The following is a 17,500-nucleotide window of genomic DNA, read 5'->3' as shown; positions in this document are numbered from 1 at the left end:
AGAGAAATAAAATGGCTCTCTAAGGTCAGGGCGTGACAACACTGACCTAAAACGCCTCAGTTTACGATGAGATTTCAGACATACAGATTTTCTGCTGCTTCTTAACCAATATGGACAAATTTACAGTTTACTAAAATCTCCTTTCTTTCAAGTCAGAAAGCATACCATGTTTGAGCTTTAACCACTATTTCCACAAACCTCCCACCTTTAAAGTCAGAATGCCTATAGAGGATATCTATTGGTGACCTAACCAATTGTATATGGGTGGGTTAGTGGGTGATTTCCCATTCGTTATATAATGACCACTTCTGTCTAACCTTGATGTGATTTATCTGTCCACAGGTAGCTCTGGTCTTTCCCAACAACGACCCGGCTGCCTTCATGGTTGCCTTTTATGGATGCCTACTGGCCGAACTTGTCCCTGTGCCAATTGAAGTGCCACTTACGAGAAAGGTAAGGCTGCTCACACGTACACGCAAACGTGTACACACAACACACACACACAATTGTGTACGTGTGTGTCTTCCTCGGTCATCAAGGCCAACCGCATGACAGGTGGAGTTCCCCTTTTAGTACATAGTGTGTCCCAAATGGTACCGTATCCCCTATGTAGTGCACTACTTTTGACCAGAGCCCATGTCGGCGGTGATAGGATTCTCTTCATATCAGTGTTCAGAATTACAGTAGGATGTCCAAGAGTCATGTTGTCACACAGAGAAAGAGCAGAGATACTGTAGCCATGTAAATCTAGGCCCTTTGCAGTCAGGAGATCAGACTGGTCCTTTCTCTAGTGAACTTGGTGAAGTTGGAGGTCAGAGTGGAGAATAGCTGTTGACCATGCAGTGTGTAGAACCAGAAGACTAGGGGGAGTTTTTCACTAGTGAACTGGTCTGTCTTGTAAAAGAAATTTGATCTCAATGAGAATAAACCGATGTAATTAAAGGTTAAATAAAAAGAGAAAAAATTGTAAAAGAATGGAGGCTCCTGGAAGTTGGTGGTGTGTTCTTCTGTTATGATGTAGCTCACGTCCTAATGTGACTCAGTCTGCCTGCCCTGACCAGTTCTAGCTCTGTGGTTCAGTCAGAGGATCAACGCATGTAATCCTGGCCATAGGGAGGAGGTCTGAGGGAGGTGGAGAACATCCAGAGAGATAGCAGTCAGTAGCGCATTGATGTGTCCTATGCTACAGGGGCAAACGGAGCACAGGTTCTGTCCTATATAGGGAATAGGGTGCCATTTGGGATGTTACCAATCTCTCCAACAGGGCCAGTCAGACAGAGGCAGACTCGGGCAGTGAGGCTGGAGCTGAAGTCATCCTGGTAACTGGAGGGTGATCAACAGGTAGAAGGGATTTGGGAGCATTTGGTTCTCTCTGGACGAGGCTGTTTTCCAAATAGTCACCCTATTCCCTATGTAGTGCACTACTTTTGACCAGGTCCCACAGGAATATGGTGCTATTTGGGACACATCCAGATTTGTATTCATAGAGGAGGACTAAAGATATGTCACCGCTCTGTGCTGAGGGGGAGTAACTTGGCTTATTAACACAGTTGTGGGCAAGTGTCCTCTTCCAGGGGTGTACTTTTACATCAACGCTTCCTCAAGCTACAGAAACAGGAGAGAGGCTCCTGCCCTATGGGCTGTTCTGGCTTGGACAAGGCTTACTTTACCTACAGTTATCATAGTGTAATATTTCTGGAAGGGGCCATAGAGAAACCAGACGGCCATGATGTCTCCACAGCATCTGGATCCAATAGGGATTGTAAAACAAGACTTTGTGGTTCCACTCTCTGTGGGAGAACATCACTGGTATCATGCTCAGATACGGTTATTAGTGTTACGGGCGGTAGGTATCCTAGTGGTTAAGAGCGCTGGGTCAGTAAATGAAAGGTCGCTTGTTCAAATCTCTGAGCCAACTAGGTAAGAAATCTGTCGACGTGCCCAGTAGCAAGGCACTTTACCCTAATTGCTCCTGTAAATTGCTCTGGATAAGAGTGTCTGCTAAATGACAAAATGTAAATGTAAAATGTCCTCATAACATTGTATTATGTTATGCTGCAGTAATAATGGGAAAATATAGCAAGCAATGCATTTCAGCAATTTACAGGCACTGTATACATTGTGTACAAAACATGAAGTACACCTGCTCTTTCCATGACATAGACTGACCAGGTGAATGCTATGATCCCTTATTGATGTCAGGTGTGTTAAATCCACTTCAATCATCGTAGCTGAAGGGGAGGAGACAGGTTAAAGAAGGATTTTTAAGCCTTGAGCCAATTGAGACATGGATTGTGTATGTGTGCCAGTCAGAGGGTGAATGGGCAAGACAAAAGATTGAAGTGCCTTTCAACAGATTATGGTAGTAGGTGCCAGGTGCCGGTTGGTGTCAAGAAATGCAAGGCTGCTGGGTTGTTCATGCTCAACGGTTTCCCGTGTGTATTAAGAATGGTCCAATCAGCCAAAGGACATCCAGCCAACTTGACAAAATTGTCTTGCTTTTACAGTATGTGGAGGTATCAGATATCTGAGTACTATACAGAGATACAGTATACAGTACACCAAAGGCTCTGAATTGTACAAATCAGACGGATATCAGCCCCTTTGTGGGATCAAATGTTCTAAAATAAGCTGCATTACAAAAAGGAAACAACCTTTAATCTAACTGCACTGTCCAATTTACAGTAGCTATTACAGTGAAAGAACACCACACTGTTGTTTGAGGAGAGTGCACAATTTTGAACTTGAAAAGTTATTAATAAAATAATTAGGCACATTTGAGCAGTCTTGATAAAAGAAATTGTAACATAAATACAATGGTTCGATGGATCAGTCTAACACTTCTGCACATACACTGCTACCATCTAGTTTTGAATAATATTGCCAAAATCTCAATTGCACCTGGGCTGGAATAATACATGATGGTCTTTCTCTTGCATTTCAAAGATGTTACAAAAAAATACAAAAGAACGGTTGGTTGTTTTTCTTTGTATTGTCTTTTACCAGATCTATTGTGTTATATTCTCCTACATTCCTTTCACATTTACACAAAAAATGCATTTCCTTTCAAATGGTACCAGGAATATGCAAATCCTTGCTGAAGATTTCACTTCACAACTTGATGAGACCATTCAGAATGCACCATGCATTTCATTAGCTGTCGATGAATCAACCGATAACACTGATGCCCAGCTTCTGGTGTTTGTCAGATTTTATAACGAAACAATGAAGAAATGTTGTCAGGAGCTGTTGGGCTTAACAAATCGAGAAGCCCATATGCAGGGTGAGGATATCCACGAGGTCATCAAATGGATGCTGACAAAAAGGGGGAGAGATCTGAAGTCCGTGGTCTCCATCACCACAGGTGGCACTCCAGCCATGATGGGAAGAGGGAGGGGACTGGTTGCACGTTTGAAAGAGGACCACCCTGACCTGACATCATATCACTGCATCATCCATCAATTTGTCCTGTGTGCCTGGGAAAATAGTATTCTGAGGTCATGACAACGATTCTGAAACGGATCAACATTTGAGCGCAGCATCATCCCTACAACACCGCCTGCTACGAGGCAGAGATGTTCCCAACCATGTTGATTTCATCCAGAAGCTGATTGATAACTTCAAGGCTCGTTTTGATGACTTCACTGTTGGAAAAGCTCATCCAAACCCCCTTCTTGGTCACAAAGAAGCAAAACAGATCTTCAGATGGGTAGATGTTGCATCACTGCAAATGGAGTTGATTGGCTGGAAGAAAATGTGTCTCCAGCGCAGGCTGGTGATTGTGACCCTGTCACTTTCTGGGGAAAGATGGTGCCTGCAGCTGTCCCTGTTCTCAAGAAACTGGCACTATACAGTACCACTCAAATGTTTGGACACTTTTTTTTTTAGATTCTTCAAAGTAGCCAACCCTTGCCTTGATGACAGCTTTGCACACCCTTGTCATTCTCTCAACCAGCTTCATCTGGAATGCATTTAAATTAACAGGTGTGCTTTTTAAAGTAAATTTGTGGAATTTATTTCCTTCTTTATTGTGTTTGAGCCAATCAATTGTGTTGTGACATGGTAGGGGTGGTATACAGAAGATAGCCCTATTTGGTTAAAGTCCATATTATGGCATAATTGAGCAAAGATAAATGACAGGTCATCATTACTTTAAGACATGAATGTCTGCCAATACTGAACAATTGCAGTCATAAAAACCATCAAGCACTATGATGAAACTGGCTCTTATGAGGACCGTAACAGGAAATAAAGACTTATTGTTACCTCTGCTGCAGAGGACAAGTTCATTAGAGTTACCAGCCTCAGAAATTGCAGCCCAAATAAATGCTTCACAGAGTTCAAGTAACACACATCTCAACATCAATTGTTTATGATCGAATTGTTGCAAAAAACCACTGCTAAAGGACACCAATAAGAACAGACTTGCTTGGGCCAAGGAATAAGAGCAATGGACATTATACCGGTGGATTTCTGTCCTTTGGGAAATGTGATATTCTTGGTTCCAACCGGCATGTCTTTGTGAAACTCAGAGTAGGTGAACAGATGATCTCCGTCTGTGTAGTTCCCACCGTAAAGCATGTAGGAAGTGGTTTAATGGTGTGGGGGTGCTTTGCTGGTGACAGTCTGTGATTTATTTAGAATTCAAGGCACACTTAACCAACATAGTTACCACAGAGATTTGCCATCTCATCTGGTGTTCGCTTAGTGGGACTATCATTTGGACAGTCCCACTAAGGACAGGACAATGACCCAGACCAAGAAGGAGAGGGATGGAGTGCTGCATCAGATGACCTGGCCTCCACAATCACCCGACCTCAACCCAATTGATGAGCTGGCCCGCAGAGTGAAGGCAAAGCAGCCAACAAGTGCTCAGCAAATGTGGGAACTCCTTCCAAACTGTTGGAAAAGCATTCCAGGTGAAGCTGGTTGAGAGAATGCCAAGAGGGTGGCTACTTTAAAGATTCTCAAATATAAAATATATTTTGATTTGATTAACACTTTTTTGGTTACGACATTATTTTCTATGTGTTATTTCATAGTTTTGATATAGCTGTGTCCAAACCTTTGACTGGTACTGTACATTTACATTTACATTTAAGTCATTTAGCAGACGCTCTTATCCAGAGTGACTTACAACCAGACCATATTTGACTCCACATACAGCAGTGAATCAGCCTTCTCCACAAGTAACTTTATTAAAATCAAATACCGCACCAGGCTCACCAATGAACACCTGCACCAATGTCTGAATTGCTCTCTTACCATTTTTGCCAAAGTTCAAGCATTGGCAGGAGACAAAGGGTAATTCCTCTCATTAATGCAGGGCAAGACTTCTACATTAATATTACATGGCCCAGAGTGACGTTCTGTGCATTCAGATTATTATTTTTGCTCAACTCTCCTTTGTTCTCCAGAAAACATGCACTTTATTTCATTTAAATATTTTTTTTTATTTTTTTTTATTCAAAGGTCGTGTACACTGGTTCACAGTGCATAGACAATTATGCAACCACTTTTGTACTTCAGCAATGTTGATGCGATGTTACATGTTTACATTCAAAATAAGTTGTAGTTACTTCAAATTCTTAATCTCATTTAATGTATTGAATGTACATTTGATAAAACAACATGTTTCCTCAGTCATAGATGACTATGTTTGTTACTACGCTGTACCACAGCGCCGATAAAGGACGATATCCATCCGGACCTTTGCCACCTTGGAAATTTGTGTCACTGGACCTTCTCAAATAGTAGTACCCCTGCTTTAAAGCATTCACTTTAACAGGGTGTATTAACATTTGTCTCAATAAAACAGTTTGAATAATTCTAGATATTGAAGTAACAGTAGAATGGAAAGATGGATCATAGGATCTGCTAAATAGTATATATATTATATATTATGCCTATAAGACTACACTGCCTCTCAAGTCTGCATGCAGCCAGCAGCTCACACATAGTCGTCCCACACACACACTAGACTGTGATGGAACTCAAGAGAAGGAAAATCACCAGTTGAGTAACTAGCCTCCCCTTCACCCTTCTCTCCCCCTTTACCCTTCACCCTTCCCTCCCCCTTTACCCTTCACCCTTCTCTCCCCCTTTACCCTTCACCCTTCTCTCCCCCTTTACCCTTCACCCTTTCCTCCCCCTTTACCCTTCACCCTTCCCTCCCCTTTACCCTTCACCCTTCCCTCCCCCTTTACCCTTCACCCTTCCCTCCCCCTTTACCCTTCACCCTTCTCTCCCCCTTTACCCTTCACCCTTCTCTCCCCCTTTACCCTTCACCCTTTCCTCCCCCTTTACCCTTCACCCTTCCCTCCCCTTTACCCTTCACCCTTCCCTCCCCCTTTACCCTTCACCCTTTCCTCCCCCTTTACCCTTCACCCTTCCCTCCCCCCTTTACCCTTCACCCTTCCCTCCCCCTTTACCCTTCACCCTTCTCTCCCCCTTTACCCTTCACCCTTCTCTCCCCCTTTACCCTTCACCCTTCTCTCCCCCTTTACCCTTCACCCTTCTCTCCCCCTTTACCCTTCACCCTTCTCTCCCCCCTTTACCCTTCACCCTTTCCTCCCCCTTACCCTTCACCCTTCCCTCCCCCTTTACCCTTCACCCTTCCCTCCCCTTTACCCTTCACCCTTCCCTCCCCCTTTACCCTTCACCCTTCCCTCCCCCTTTACCCTTCACCCTTCCCTCCCCCCTTTACCCTTCACCCTTCCCTCCCCCTTTACCATTTACCCTTCCCTCCCCCTTTACCATTTACCCTTCCCTCCCCCTTTACCATTTACCCTTCCCTCCCCTTTACCCTTCACCCTTCCCTTTACCATTTACCCTTCCCTCCCACCTTTACCCTTCCCTCCCCTTTACCCTTCACCCTTCTCTCCCTTTTACCATTTACCCTTCCCTCCCCTTTACCCTTCACCCTTCCCTTTACCATTTACCCTTCCCTCCCCCTTTACCATTTACCCTTCCCTCCCCCTTTACCCTTCACCCTTCCCTCCTCCTTTACTCTTCACCGTACCCTCCCCCTTTACCCTTCACCCTTCCCTCCCCCTTTACCCTTCACCCTTCCCTCCTCCTTTACTCTTCACCGTACCCTCCCCTTTACCCTTCACCCTTCCCTCCCCCTTTACCCTTCACCCTTCCCTCCCCCTTTACCCTTCACCCTTCCCTCCCCCTTTACCCTTCACCCTTCCCTCCCCTTTACTCTTCACCGTACCCTCCCCTTTACCCTTCACCCTTCCCTCCCCCTTTACCCTTCACCCTTCCCTCCCCCTTCACCCTTCCCTCCCCCTTCACCCTTCCCTCCCCCTTTACCCTTCCCTCCCTTCCCCTTCCCCCTTTACCCTTCACCCTTCCCTCCCCCTTTACCCTTCACCCTTCCCTCCCCCTTTACCCTTCTTCACCCTTCCCTCCCCTTTTACCCTTCACCCTTCCCTCCCCCTTTACCATTTACCCTTCCCTCCCCCTTTACCATTTACCCTTCCCTCCCCCCTTTACCCTTCACCCTTCCCTCCCCCTTTACCCTTCACCCTTCCCTCCCCCATACTCTCTCTTGTTTTACCCCTACCACCTCACCTCTCTGCCTTTTCCCCATCTTGCTTACTCACACACATTCACACATCCCTCTCTGCTTTCTCTCTGCTGTCTCTTCCCATCTCAGTCTTCCCATTTCCTTCATCCCGGCTCAATTAGACATTTTGCTGACTCAGGTTCAGCTGCTGCAGGCAGGCAGGAAGACAGGCAGGCAGGAAGACCGGCAGGCAGGAAGACCGGCAGGCAGGAAGACCGGCAGGCAGGAAGACCGGCAGGCAGGAAGACCGGCAGGCAGGAAGACCGGCAGGCAGGGCTATGGGCCCAGTTTAAGCAGAGAGATTGGGTCTGAGACCGAAAGGCTGCATACTGTAGTGTAGAATAGGAAACCCCCTAGCTCAGGTTTGCAGGGCTGTCTCCTCCATATGAGCTGGTGTGGGTTCACTCCTCCACCCACACACACTGTCAGAGAGGGGGGGGGGGCTGCGCAATGTGTGTGAACGGTAGGATGATATCATTGTTTTTCTAAAGTAATATACCCTCTTAAAAGTCGTAAAACACCAAATAAAAATGCCTAATTAATGTGCAATATGAGAACAAAAGCAATGTTGACTGAGACTTTCCTCCTTCGACCATCTTCTCTCTCTCTCTCTCTCTCTCTCTCTCTCTCTCTCTCTCTCTCTCTCTCTCTCTCTCCCTCTCCCTCTACAGGATGCAGGGAGCCAGCAGATAGGCTTTTTGCTGGGGAGCTGTGGGGTGACGGTTGCCTTGACGAGTGACGCCTGCCATAAAGGCCTTCCCAAGAGCACGACAGGGGAGATCCCACAGTTCAAAGGTCAGCAACTGTGTCAAAGCATGTGACGCACCACTGCATGATGTGGTCCTGTCATATGCTATCGTATGTGATGCTGTGTCAGATGGTTTTCATAAGATACTACATCCACAAAAACAGAATTCCAATATTGCTGTCTGGTCACCCATCACAGACTCATTGACTTGAATAAGGATAACCACCCATTGACTTGAATAAGGATAACCACTCATTGACTTGAATAAGGATAACCATTCTAGGAATGATATTTTAGTGTGTCTAAAGCAGTACAAGGTTCTGTAGTACCAGGGTGTATTGAAATGAAACACTAATATCAAACAGGTTTTTAGTTTGGTGATTTTATTGCTCCTCTCCAAAACAAATGGAGAGACTTGGAATGGAAGGATAAGCAGGCAGAAGAGACGTGATTAAATAGGAGGGCAGGTTTGTTTTAGTACACAGACTGCATATATAATGGCTTAGTACACAGACTGCATATAGAATGGTTTAGTACACAGACTGTAGTTAGAATAGTTTAGTACACAGACTGAATATATAATGGTTTAGTACACAGACTGTATTTAGAATAGTTTAGTACACAGACTGCATATAGAATGGTTTAGTACACAGACTGCATATAGAATGGTTTAGTACACAGACTGCATATAGAATGGTTTAGTACACAGACTGCATATAGAATGGTTTAGTACACAGACTGCATATAGAATGGTTTAGTACACAGACTCTCAGGGAGAGAGAGCTCAGTGTAATAAAAAATAAAAAAAGGCAGGTCAGTTAGAACAAATTCTTATTTACAATGGCGGCCTACCCCAGCCAAACCCTAACCCGGACGAGGTTGGGCTAATTGTGCGCTGGCCTATGGGACTCCTATGGGACTCCCAATCACAGCCTGGAATCAAACCAGGGTCTGTAGTGACACCTCTAGCACTGAGATGCGGTGCCTTAGACCGTTGCACCACTCGGCAGCCCCATTGTGCATACTCCTCAGTATTGATGCCAACCAGTGGATTTAAAGCTATCATTTTAGCATTGATGACATAAGTCAGGGCTGAGTAGAGGGCTGGCTATGGGAACCCTACATATAATACTGGGACACAGCCTGGGTCAGGCCCAGGATGCCTCCCAAAAAGCCCCCTATGGGCCCTGGTCAAAAGTAGTGCACTACATACAGTAGGGATGCAAAACCCAGCATCAATCGGGATGAGTGCTCATTGATCGCTTCAGGGTCATCACTAGACTAGCTGTCTCCATTGGCTTCGGCAAATGGGGATCCTAATAAATCAAAATCACATCACATTAAATGGCAGATTGTGACTGGCTCTCTAATGCCTTGATTGTCTTTTCTTTTGTCTTGGTCCTAATAACTCTCTTTGATCTGTCTGTCTGTCTCTCTATCCAGGCTGGCCAAAGCTACTGTGGTTTGTGACTGAATCTAAGCACTTATCCAAACCCCCCAGAGACTGGTTGCCCCATATCAAGGATGCAAATAACGACACAGCCTATATTGAGGTAACACACAGATCTGTTATGTCTTTGACTGCTTATGCAACAACGTGAATGTTTTTCAAGATGTTCCCACCTTGTACCAAGATAAAGTTCATCACCACAATAATGTTGTTTTTGCTGTCTGGTTTCTTCTCCCATTGATTTTGACTGCTATTCCCCTGGGTCTGTTTAACAAGTATCTCACTCTTGACAACACAGAGTGATTGGATTGACTGAAGTCTATATTGGTTATATGAATCAGTCATAATACGAAGAGAGGTGTTGCTGTTATTGGTTAACTACAGCTAGATCATATATTATATGCTCTGCTAAGCGCACAGCTCTCATTGGGATGTCTAGGCTAACTGCAAACAGCACTTGTTTGGTGTAGTTGTCAATCGATCTGCTTGTGATTGCCGGTCAATATGCTTCATGGGGTTTGATTATCATTGTCTGTCTGGCGATTGGATATTCAGTTGTTGCTTCTGTATGGGAGACCAAATGTATTTCCCAAATGACACCGTTTCCCCTATATAGTACACTACTTTTGACCTGGGCCCTGGTCAAAGGTAGTGCACTATAAACGGAATAGGGTGCCATTTAGCAAGAAGCCGGAGACCAGTCAATCCAGTCAGATAATGTGGTTTGTCTTCATTTACTTTGGCTCTTTTTATGCAGCCAGGCGGTAATTTAAACCAGAAGTGTAGGGTAAAATCAGAATTAAATAGAGAGAAGAAGATGATGGAACATCATTAGAGCAGACAACTGGGATTGTCTGCATCCAAAATGGCACCTTATACCATTGGGGGTGCGGCACTGAGCCAGACCCTGAGCTCATCTGTGTGAATTGTTTGTTTATAGTTATATCGCTCAATTTTGTTTTGTCTAAATCCAAGTGCGTTGCAAGTTTGAAAGTGGATTGTACGTGGCATGTGTGACCTTCTTAATCCTAATCGGTGTAATATGAGGAAAACTTTCCAATCACTACCGGGGGTTGTATGGATTCCATTAGTAAATCAACCACAATCACCTACTACCCTGCGTTTCTGCTCTCTTTCCGAGATGAAATTCACTTTCTACAAAACAGCATTGCCTTGCCTGATGGTTGTTCTACAAAGTCAAAAAGGGAAACCAAGCAAAAGTGAGGCTCAAGAGGTGGTGTTAGGAACGGACTACGGAGGCGGGGAAGCTGTCACCCACTCCCGGTGACCACCCTGCTGACAGGATTACAGACTGTTTTAATGCTGCTCTTTCATGATCAGCTGACCAGACAGTATTTCTGCTTGGGGATTTAATATGCTCTCCCTTTCCGCGCACCTCCCCACTCTGCAACAGTACAGTATGTCACCTGTCCAACTCCCTCAACTCACATCCTGGACCAGTGTTATGGCAACATAGAGGATGCATACAAGGCAGTGTGCAGAGCACCCATCAGGAAATCCGACCATAACGTTATCCATCTCCTACCGAGATACAGTCAGCAGGTTAAACGTGAATAACCTGTAGAGAAATCCATTCAGGTGTGAGCAGAGGAGAGTAGGGAGGAGCTCAAGGATTGCTTTGGCATCACACTGGGAGGTGTTCTTTGACTCGTGCAGGGATCCCCACGAGATGACTGACAGCACCACATCCTACATCCAGTTCTGTGAGGATACTGTCATTAACATTAAAACTTTCTGAGTATTTACCAACAACAAGCCCTGGGTAGCTAAGGACTTGAAAATGTGCCTTTCAATGAAAGTTTGCTTTCCTGAAAGGAGATACTGATGCTGTAAAGGAGAAAGAAAATTAATTCAGATCAAAAATGTGTAAAGCTAAAAAGGACTTCAAGGATGAAGTGGAACAGAGGTTCTGTCCAGCCAATCCAGGACAAGCATGGGAGGGACTTAATGCAATGGAAAGGAAAAGAGGGAACAATACAATTGCAGACTTCTCATTCTTTGTAAATTACCTTAACTGGTTCTATGAAAGATTTGCCACCGTCGATTTCAAAGATGAACGTAAACAAATATGTGAGAGCATCCCCAAATCCTCTCCTGTCCACATAACAAAGATGCTTCTCACATATTGAGCCACACAAAGCAACGGGCCCAGGCGGTCTACGGGGCAAGGTACTAAAGGTCTGCGCCGACCAGCTCAAGGGAGTCTTCACATTACTGTTTCAACTCCAAACTCCTGAAGGTGTTGACCATTGTACCAGCCCCTAAGAAGTCACGGGCCAAATCACCAAATTACTTTCGACCTGTGGCCCTCACACCCCCTCTGGCCAAATGCATGGAAAGGGTTGTTAGTAAGCACCTTACCCTGTCCATAGCAGATCAACGGAGGCCTCGCAGGTTGGATCAAGGACTTTTTAACTGACTGCCCACAGTGTGTCCTCATGAATGGGGCCCTCTCTGATGAACTGACCCTGAACACACCCAGGGGTGTGTCCTTTTCCCAGTGTTGTTCTCTATCTACACTAATGAGATGAAGAGCCAAGGAAGCAATGTGAGCCTTTTCAAGTACGCGGATGACATGGCTCTGGTAGGACTCTTTTTTTAAAAGATGTTACATCAGATGGGGACAGCTATTTTAAACAGACCAACAACCTTCAAGAATGGTGCTGTCAAGTGCCCTCCACATAAATGTGGAATAAACAAAGGAGCTGATCATCAATGGCAACAACTTGCCAGTGTCCCAACCACTTTCTCTGAATGAGTGTTTCAAATACCTAGGGACATAAATTGATTGAACAGTTTTGAACAAGCTGAGTTTTACAGGGACTGCATACTGTTTTTTTAAAGCAAGCCAGCGCCTTTTTTTAATCAGGAAATTTAAGGAGTTTGGGGTCAGTCAGGTTGTTCTGGAGAGGGTGTACAGCAGCTTGGTGGAGAGCATCCTCACGTTCAATATGACAGTCTGGTATGGTAATCTGAGCGTGAGGAGCAAAAGCAAACTGACCAGAATAGTAAACACAGCCAGCAAAGTAATTAGTTGACCACAGGCACATTTAAGCAGTCTGTTCCGCAAGGCAACCAAAAAGAAGGCACTGGCTGTTGTTGGTGACCCCTCACACCCTCTGCTAGAGGTCGACCGATTATGATTTTTCAACGCCGATACCGATTATTGGAGGACCCAAAAAAAAGCCGGAACCGATTAATCAGCTGATTTTTAAAAAAAATATATATTTTATTTTTTGTAATAATGACAATTACAACAATACTGAATGAACACTTATTTTAACTTCATATAATACATCAATAAAATCAATTTCGCCTCAAATAAATAATGAAACATGTTCAAAATGGTTTAAATAATGCAAAAGCAAAGTGTTGGAGAAGAAAGTAAAAGTGCAATATGTTCATGTAAGAAAGCTAACGTTTAAGTTCCTTACTCAGAACATGAGAACATATGAAAGCTGGTGGTTCCTTTTAACATGAGTCTTCAATATTCCCAGGTAAGAAGTTTTAGGTTGTAGTTATTATAGAAATTAAAGAACTATTTCTCTCTATATGATTTGTATTTCATATACAGTGGGGGGGGGGGGGTATTTAGTCAGCCACCAATTGTGCAAGTTCTCCCACTTAAAAAGTTGAGAGAGGCCTGTAATTTTCATCATAGGTACACTTCAACTATGACAGACAAAATGAGAAAAAAAATCCAGAAAATCACATTGTAGGATTTTTAATGAATGTATTTGCAAATTATGGTGGAAAATTAGTATTTGGTCACCTACAAACAAGCAAGACCTGTAACTTCTTCTTTAAGAGGCTTCTCTGTCCTCCACTCATTACCTGTATTAATGGCACCTGTTCAAATCAAATCCAATTTTATTTGTCACATACACATGGTTAGCAGATGTTAATGCGAGTGTAGCGAAATGCTTGTGCTTCTAGTTCCGACAATGCAGTGATCAGATGAAACCAAAATAGAACTTTTTGGTAAAAACTCAACTCGTCGTGTTTAGAGGACAAAGAATGCTGAGTTGCAGCCAAAGAACACCATACCTACTGTGAAGCATGGGGGTGGAAACATCATGCTTTGGGGCTGTTTTTCTGCAAAGGGACCAGGACGACTGATCCGTGTAAAGGAAAGAATGAATGGGGCCATGTATCGTGAGATTTTGAGTGAAAACCTCCTTCCGTCAGCAAGGGCATTGAAGTTGAAACGTGGCTGGGTCTTTCAGCATGACAATGATCCCAAACACACCGCCCGGGTAATGGAGTGGCTTCGTAAGAAGCATTTCAAGGTCCTGGAGTGGCCTAGCCAGTCTCCAGATCTCAACCCCATAGAAAATCTTTGGAGGGAGTTGAAAGTCCGTGTTGCCCAGCAACAGCCCCAAAACATCACTGCTCTAGAGGAGATCTGCATGGAGGAATGGGACAAAATACCAGCAACAGTGTGTGAAAACCTTGTGAAGACTTACAGAAAACGATTGACCTCTGTCATTGCCAACAAAGGGTATATAACAAAGTATTGAGAAACTTTTGTTAAAGACCAAATAGTTATTTTCCACCATAATTTGCAAATCAATTCATGAAAAATCCTACAATGTGATTTTCTGTATTTTTTTTTCTAATTTTGTCTGTCATAGTTGAAGTGTACCTATGATGAGAATTACAGGCCTCTCTCATCTTTTTAAGTGGGAGAACTTGCACAATTGGTGGCTGACTAAATACTCTTTTGCCCCACTGTACCTTTGACTATTGGATGTTCTTATAGGCACTTTAGTATAGCTTCCGTCCTTCTCCTCGCCCCTACCTGGGCTCAAACCAGGAAAACATCGACAACAGCCACCTTAGAAGCATCGTTACCCATCGTTCCACAAAAGGAATACCTAGGATAGAATAAAGTAATCCTTCTCACCCCCCCCCCTCTCCCCCCTTAAAATATTTAGATGCACTATTGTAAAGTGGTTGTTCCACTGGATGTCATAAGGTGAATGCACCAATTTGTAAGTCGCTCTGGATAAGAGCGTCTGCTAAATGACTTAAATGTAAATGTAAAAAGCCGCGGCCCTTGCAGAGCAACGGGAACAACTACTTCAAGGTCTCCGAGCGAGTGACGTTTGAAACGCTATTGATGTTTGAAACGCTATTAGCGTTTAGCTAAATATGCAGGTTTAAAAAATATATACAGTGCCTTGCGAAAGTATTCGGCCCCCTTGAACTTTGCAACCTTTTGCCACATTTCAGGCTTCAAACATAAAGATATAAAACTGTATTTTTTTTGTGAAGAATCAACAAAAAGTGGGACACAATCATGAAGTGGAACAACATTTATTGGATATTTCAAACTTTTTTAACAAATCAAAAACTGAAAAATTGGGCGTGCAAAATTATTCAGCCCCCTTAAGTTAATACTTTGCAGCGCTAACCCTAACCCATCAACCATGTGTAGTTAACTAGTGATTATGATGGATTGCTTGTTTTTTATAAGATAAATTTAATGCTAGCTAGCAATTTACCTTGGCTTCTTACTGCATTCGCGTAACAGTCTCCTCATGGAGTGCACTGTAAAGCAGGTGGTTAGAGCGTTGGACTAGTTAACTGTAAGGTTGCAAGATTGAATCCCTGAGCTGACAAGGTAAAAATCTGTCATTCTGCCCTTGAACAAGGCAGTTAACCCACTGTTCCTAGGCCGTCATTGAAAATAAGAATGTGTTCTTAACTGACTTGCCTAGTTAAATAAATAAAGGTGTCCAAAAATACAGATTTCCGATTGTTATGAAAACTCGAAATCGGCCCTAATTAATCATTCCAATGAATCTGTCGACCTCTACCCTCTACACCCTCAGTTAAAGAGGCTTCCCTCTGGCCAGCGCTTCAGATTGCCCATGGTCAAGAAGAACGTGTTCAAACATTCATTCGTTCCTTGTGCTGTTGGACTACTAAATGCAAAGTAGATTTTGTCAGTATATGTACTTGTCTATCCAGTGCAGTTGGGACAGCGGTCGGCTGTGAGTGAATGTATCAATGTCCTCTGTTAGTGTATGCAACATGACTGGTTTAAATGTGTCTGATGTGAGAATGTATGTGATCCTTTTAATGGAAGGTGATGCCAAAGAAAAATGTCCATCCTGGATGGACAATAAAGTTTCTTTCTACAGTGTTATATAGTGCACTACATATGACCAAAGCCCTAGTCAAAAGTAGTGCACTTTATAGGGAATAGGGTGCCATTTGGGATGGGTCCTTTGTTTGTTGATGTCTAGACAGTATCCAAAATTGCAGTAATGGGTAGTGACCATTTTTTTGTATTTTTGGCTTACTCAAAGTACTTTCCTACTCAGTCCCCACATTTTTTCTAGTCCTCTCCTTAGTCAAACGGACATTTACAAGAAAAATGTTGAGCAATGGCTTACAAGAAATGTCCTCGTCAATTCTACAAAGGAAAATGTCTCCAGAAATATTTTGTTCTGGACTTAATCTTTTAGACATGGTTGTTTTCGTAGTCATGCATCACTAGACATATGTAAGGCTGAGCAGATATCTGGATATGCTGTGCATCACTCTTCTCAATGTAATACTACTTCAGATAGTCTGTAAGATATAGAGCATGAAGGTCTGTTCTAATGACTGTCTAACTTTTAAAGAGCGACTGCCCCTAAAAATCAACTTCTTGTTTTGAAAATAGCCTATGTGGCATTGATATGAGTCGTAAACATTTATCGTGCAAAAAATTGACTACAAAGTGTAAATAGAATCATTTTGGTCATAAAGTCAGTCTCATCCAAAACTGAGATTTGTGAGATGATAGGGGGGGTATCACGGAATGAAGGGTAACACAACAGGTTTATTTGGGTTGGGTTTATTTTAATCCTGCCCACAACTAGCAGCACCCAAGTAATCATACATTCGTAGCGCAGCTGCAGATGACCCTATCGTAATGCCCATGGTAAAATTGATTTGACAAATGATATCCCTATGGGGCTAGTTAGGGACCAATGCACAAGGGTCAATACTTTAAAAGGTCAATAACTAAAAATGTCAATGACTTAAAAACCTCAAACCAATTATAAATTGTAGACATTCCTATACAAATATTGAAAGCATTTAATCAGACAACTAAAAGATGTGCAACATGAAAATATTGTCCCATTTATATTGTGTAATTTGATGGTCCCTAACTATTCCCAGAGATGGGCTATCCAAAGTCAAACCAACTTTGCCATGGTCGCACACCAGCCGACTGAAGCTAATTGGCTAAATAATTTGGCTAACTCTTCCCACCTGCAAACACACACTAGACACCCACATCAAACCACACCCCGAAACCAACTAATGTTTTAATTCAGTCATGGCTGCTAGCATTTCTTAATGAACCAAGTCTAAAATGAGGCGAGATCAGGAAGTGCAGTCCACCTTTAATAATTTTGTTCCATCTCCCTGTCTCTTAGTGCAGATTAGAAAATCAATGGTATAATCCATCTAAATGTCAAGTGCTGTTCTCCCATTAGTTATGTTGAGATAAAATATACTGTGAATAATGAAAGTTGCTGCTATTCATTCCTAAGTGTCCCAAATGGCCCCCTATTCCCTATATAGCAGGGCTGTTCAATGTTGGTCCTGGAGGAACAAAACACTTCTGGTTTTCATCCTCAACTTCTAATCAGGGACTGATTCAATCAAGGGACACCAGGTGGGACACCAGGTGAGTTCAATTAAC

The 17,500-nt window shown here is 43.3% G+C and overlaps 1 protein-coding gene across 10 annotated transcripts in view; it reads left to right on the top strand.

Moving 5' to 3' along the window:
- The window catches only part of LOC124041906 (disco-interacting protein 2 homolog C-like), a 260,125-nt gene that overhangs the window by 192,189 nt on the left and 50,436 nt on the right, over positions 1–17,500 (top strand). For all 10 annotated transcript variants that reach the window (XM_046360053.1, XM_046360051.1, XM_046360056.1 and 7 more), the window contains 3 exons: positions 343–453; positions 8,245–8,368; positions 9,765–9,874. In XM_046360053.1, coding sequence (XP_046216009.1) covers positions 343–453; positions 8,245–8,368; positions 9,765–9,874 — 345 coding nt within the window. The remainder of the gene's footprint in view (positions 1–342; positions 454–8,244; positions 8,369–9,764; positions 9,875–17,500) is intronic.

The sequence above is a fragment of the Oncorhynchus gorbuscha genome, linkage group LG08 (assembly GCF_021184085.1).
Source record: "Oncorhynchus gorbuscha isolate QuinsamMale2020 ecotype Even-year linkage group LG08, OgorEven_v1.0, whole genome shotgun sequence".
In the NCBI taxonomy this organism is placed as follows: domain Eukaryota; kingdom Metazoa; phylum Chordata; class Actinopteri; order Salmoniformes; family Salmonidae; genus Oncorhynchus; species Oncorhynchus gorbuscha.
The sequence above is the reverse complement of the archived record's forward strand: the minus strand, read 5'-3'. Positions and strand labels throughout refer to the sequence as shown.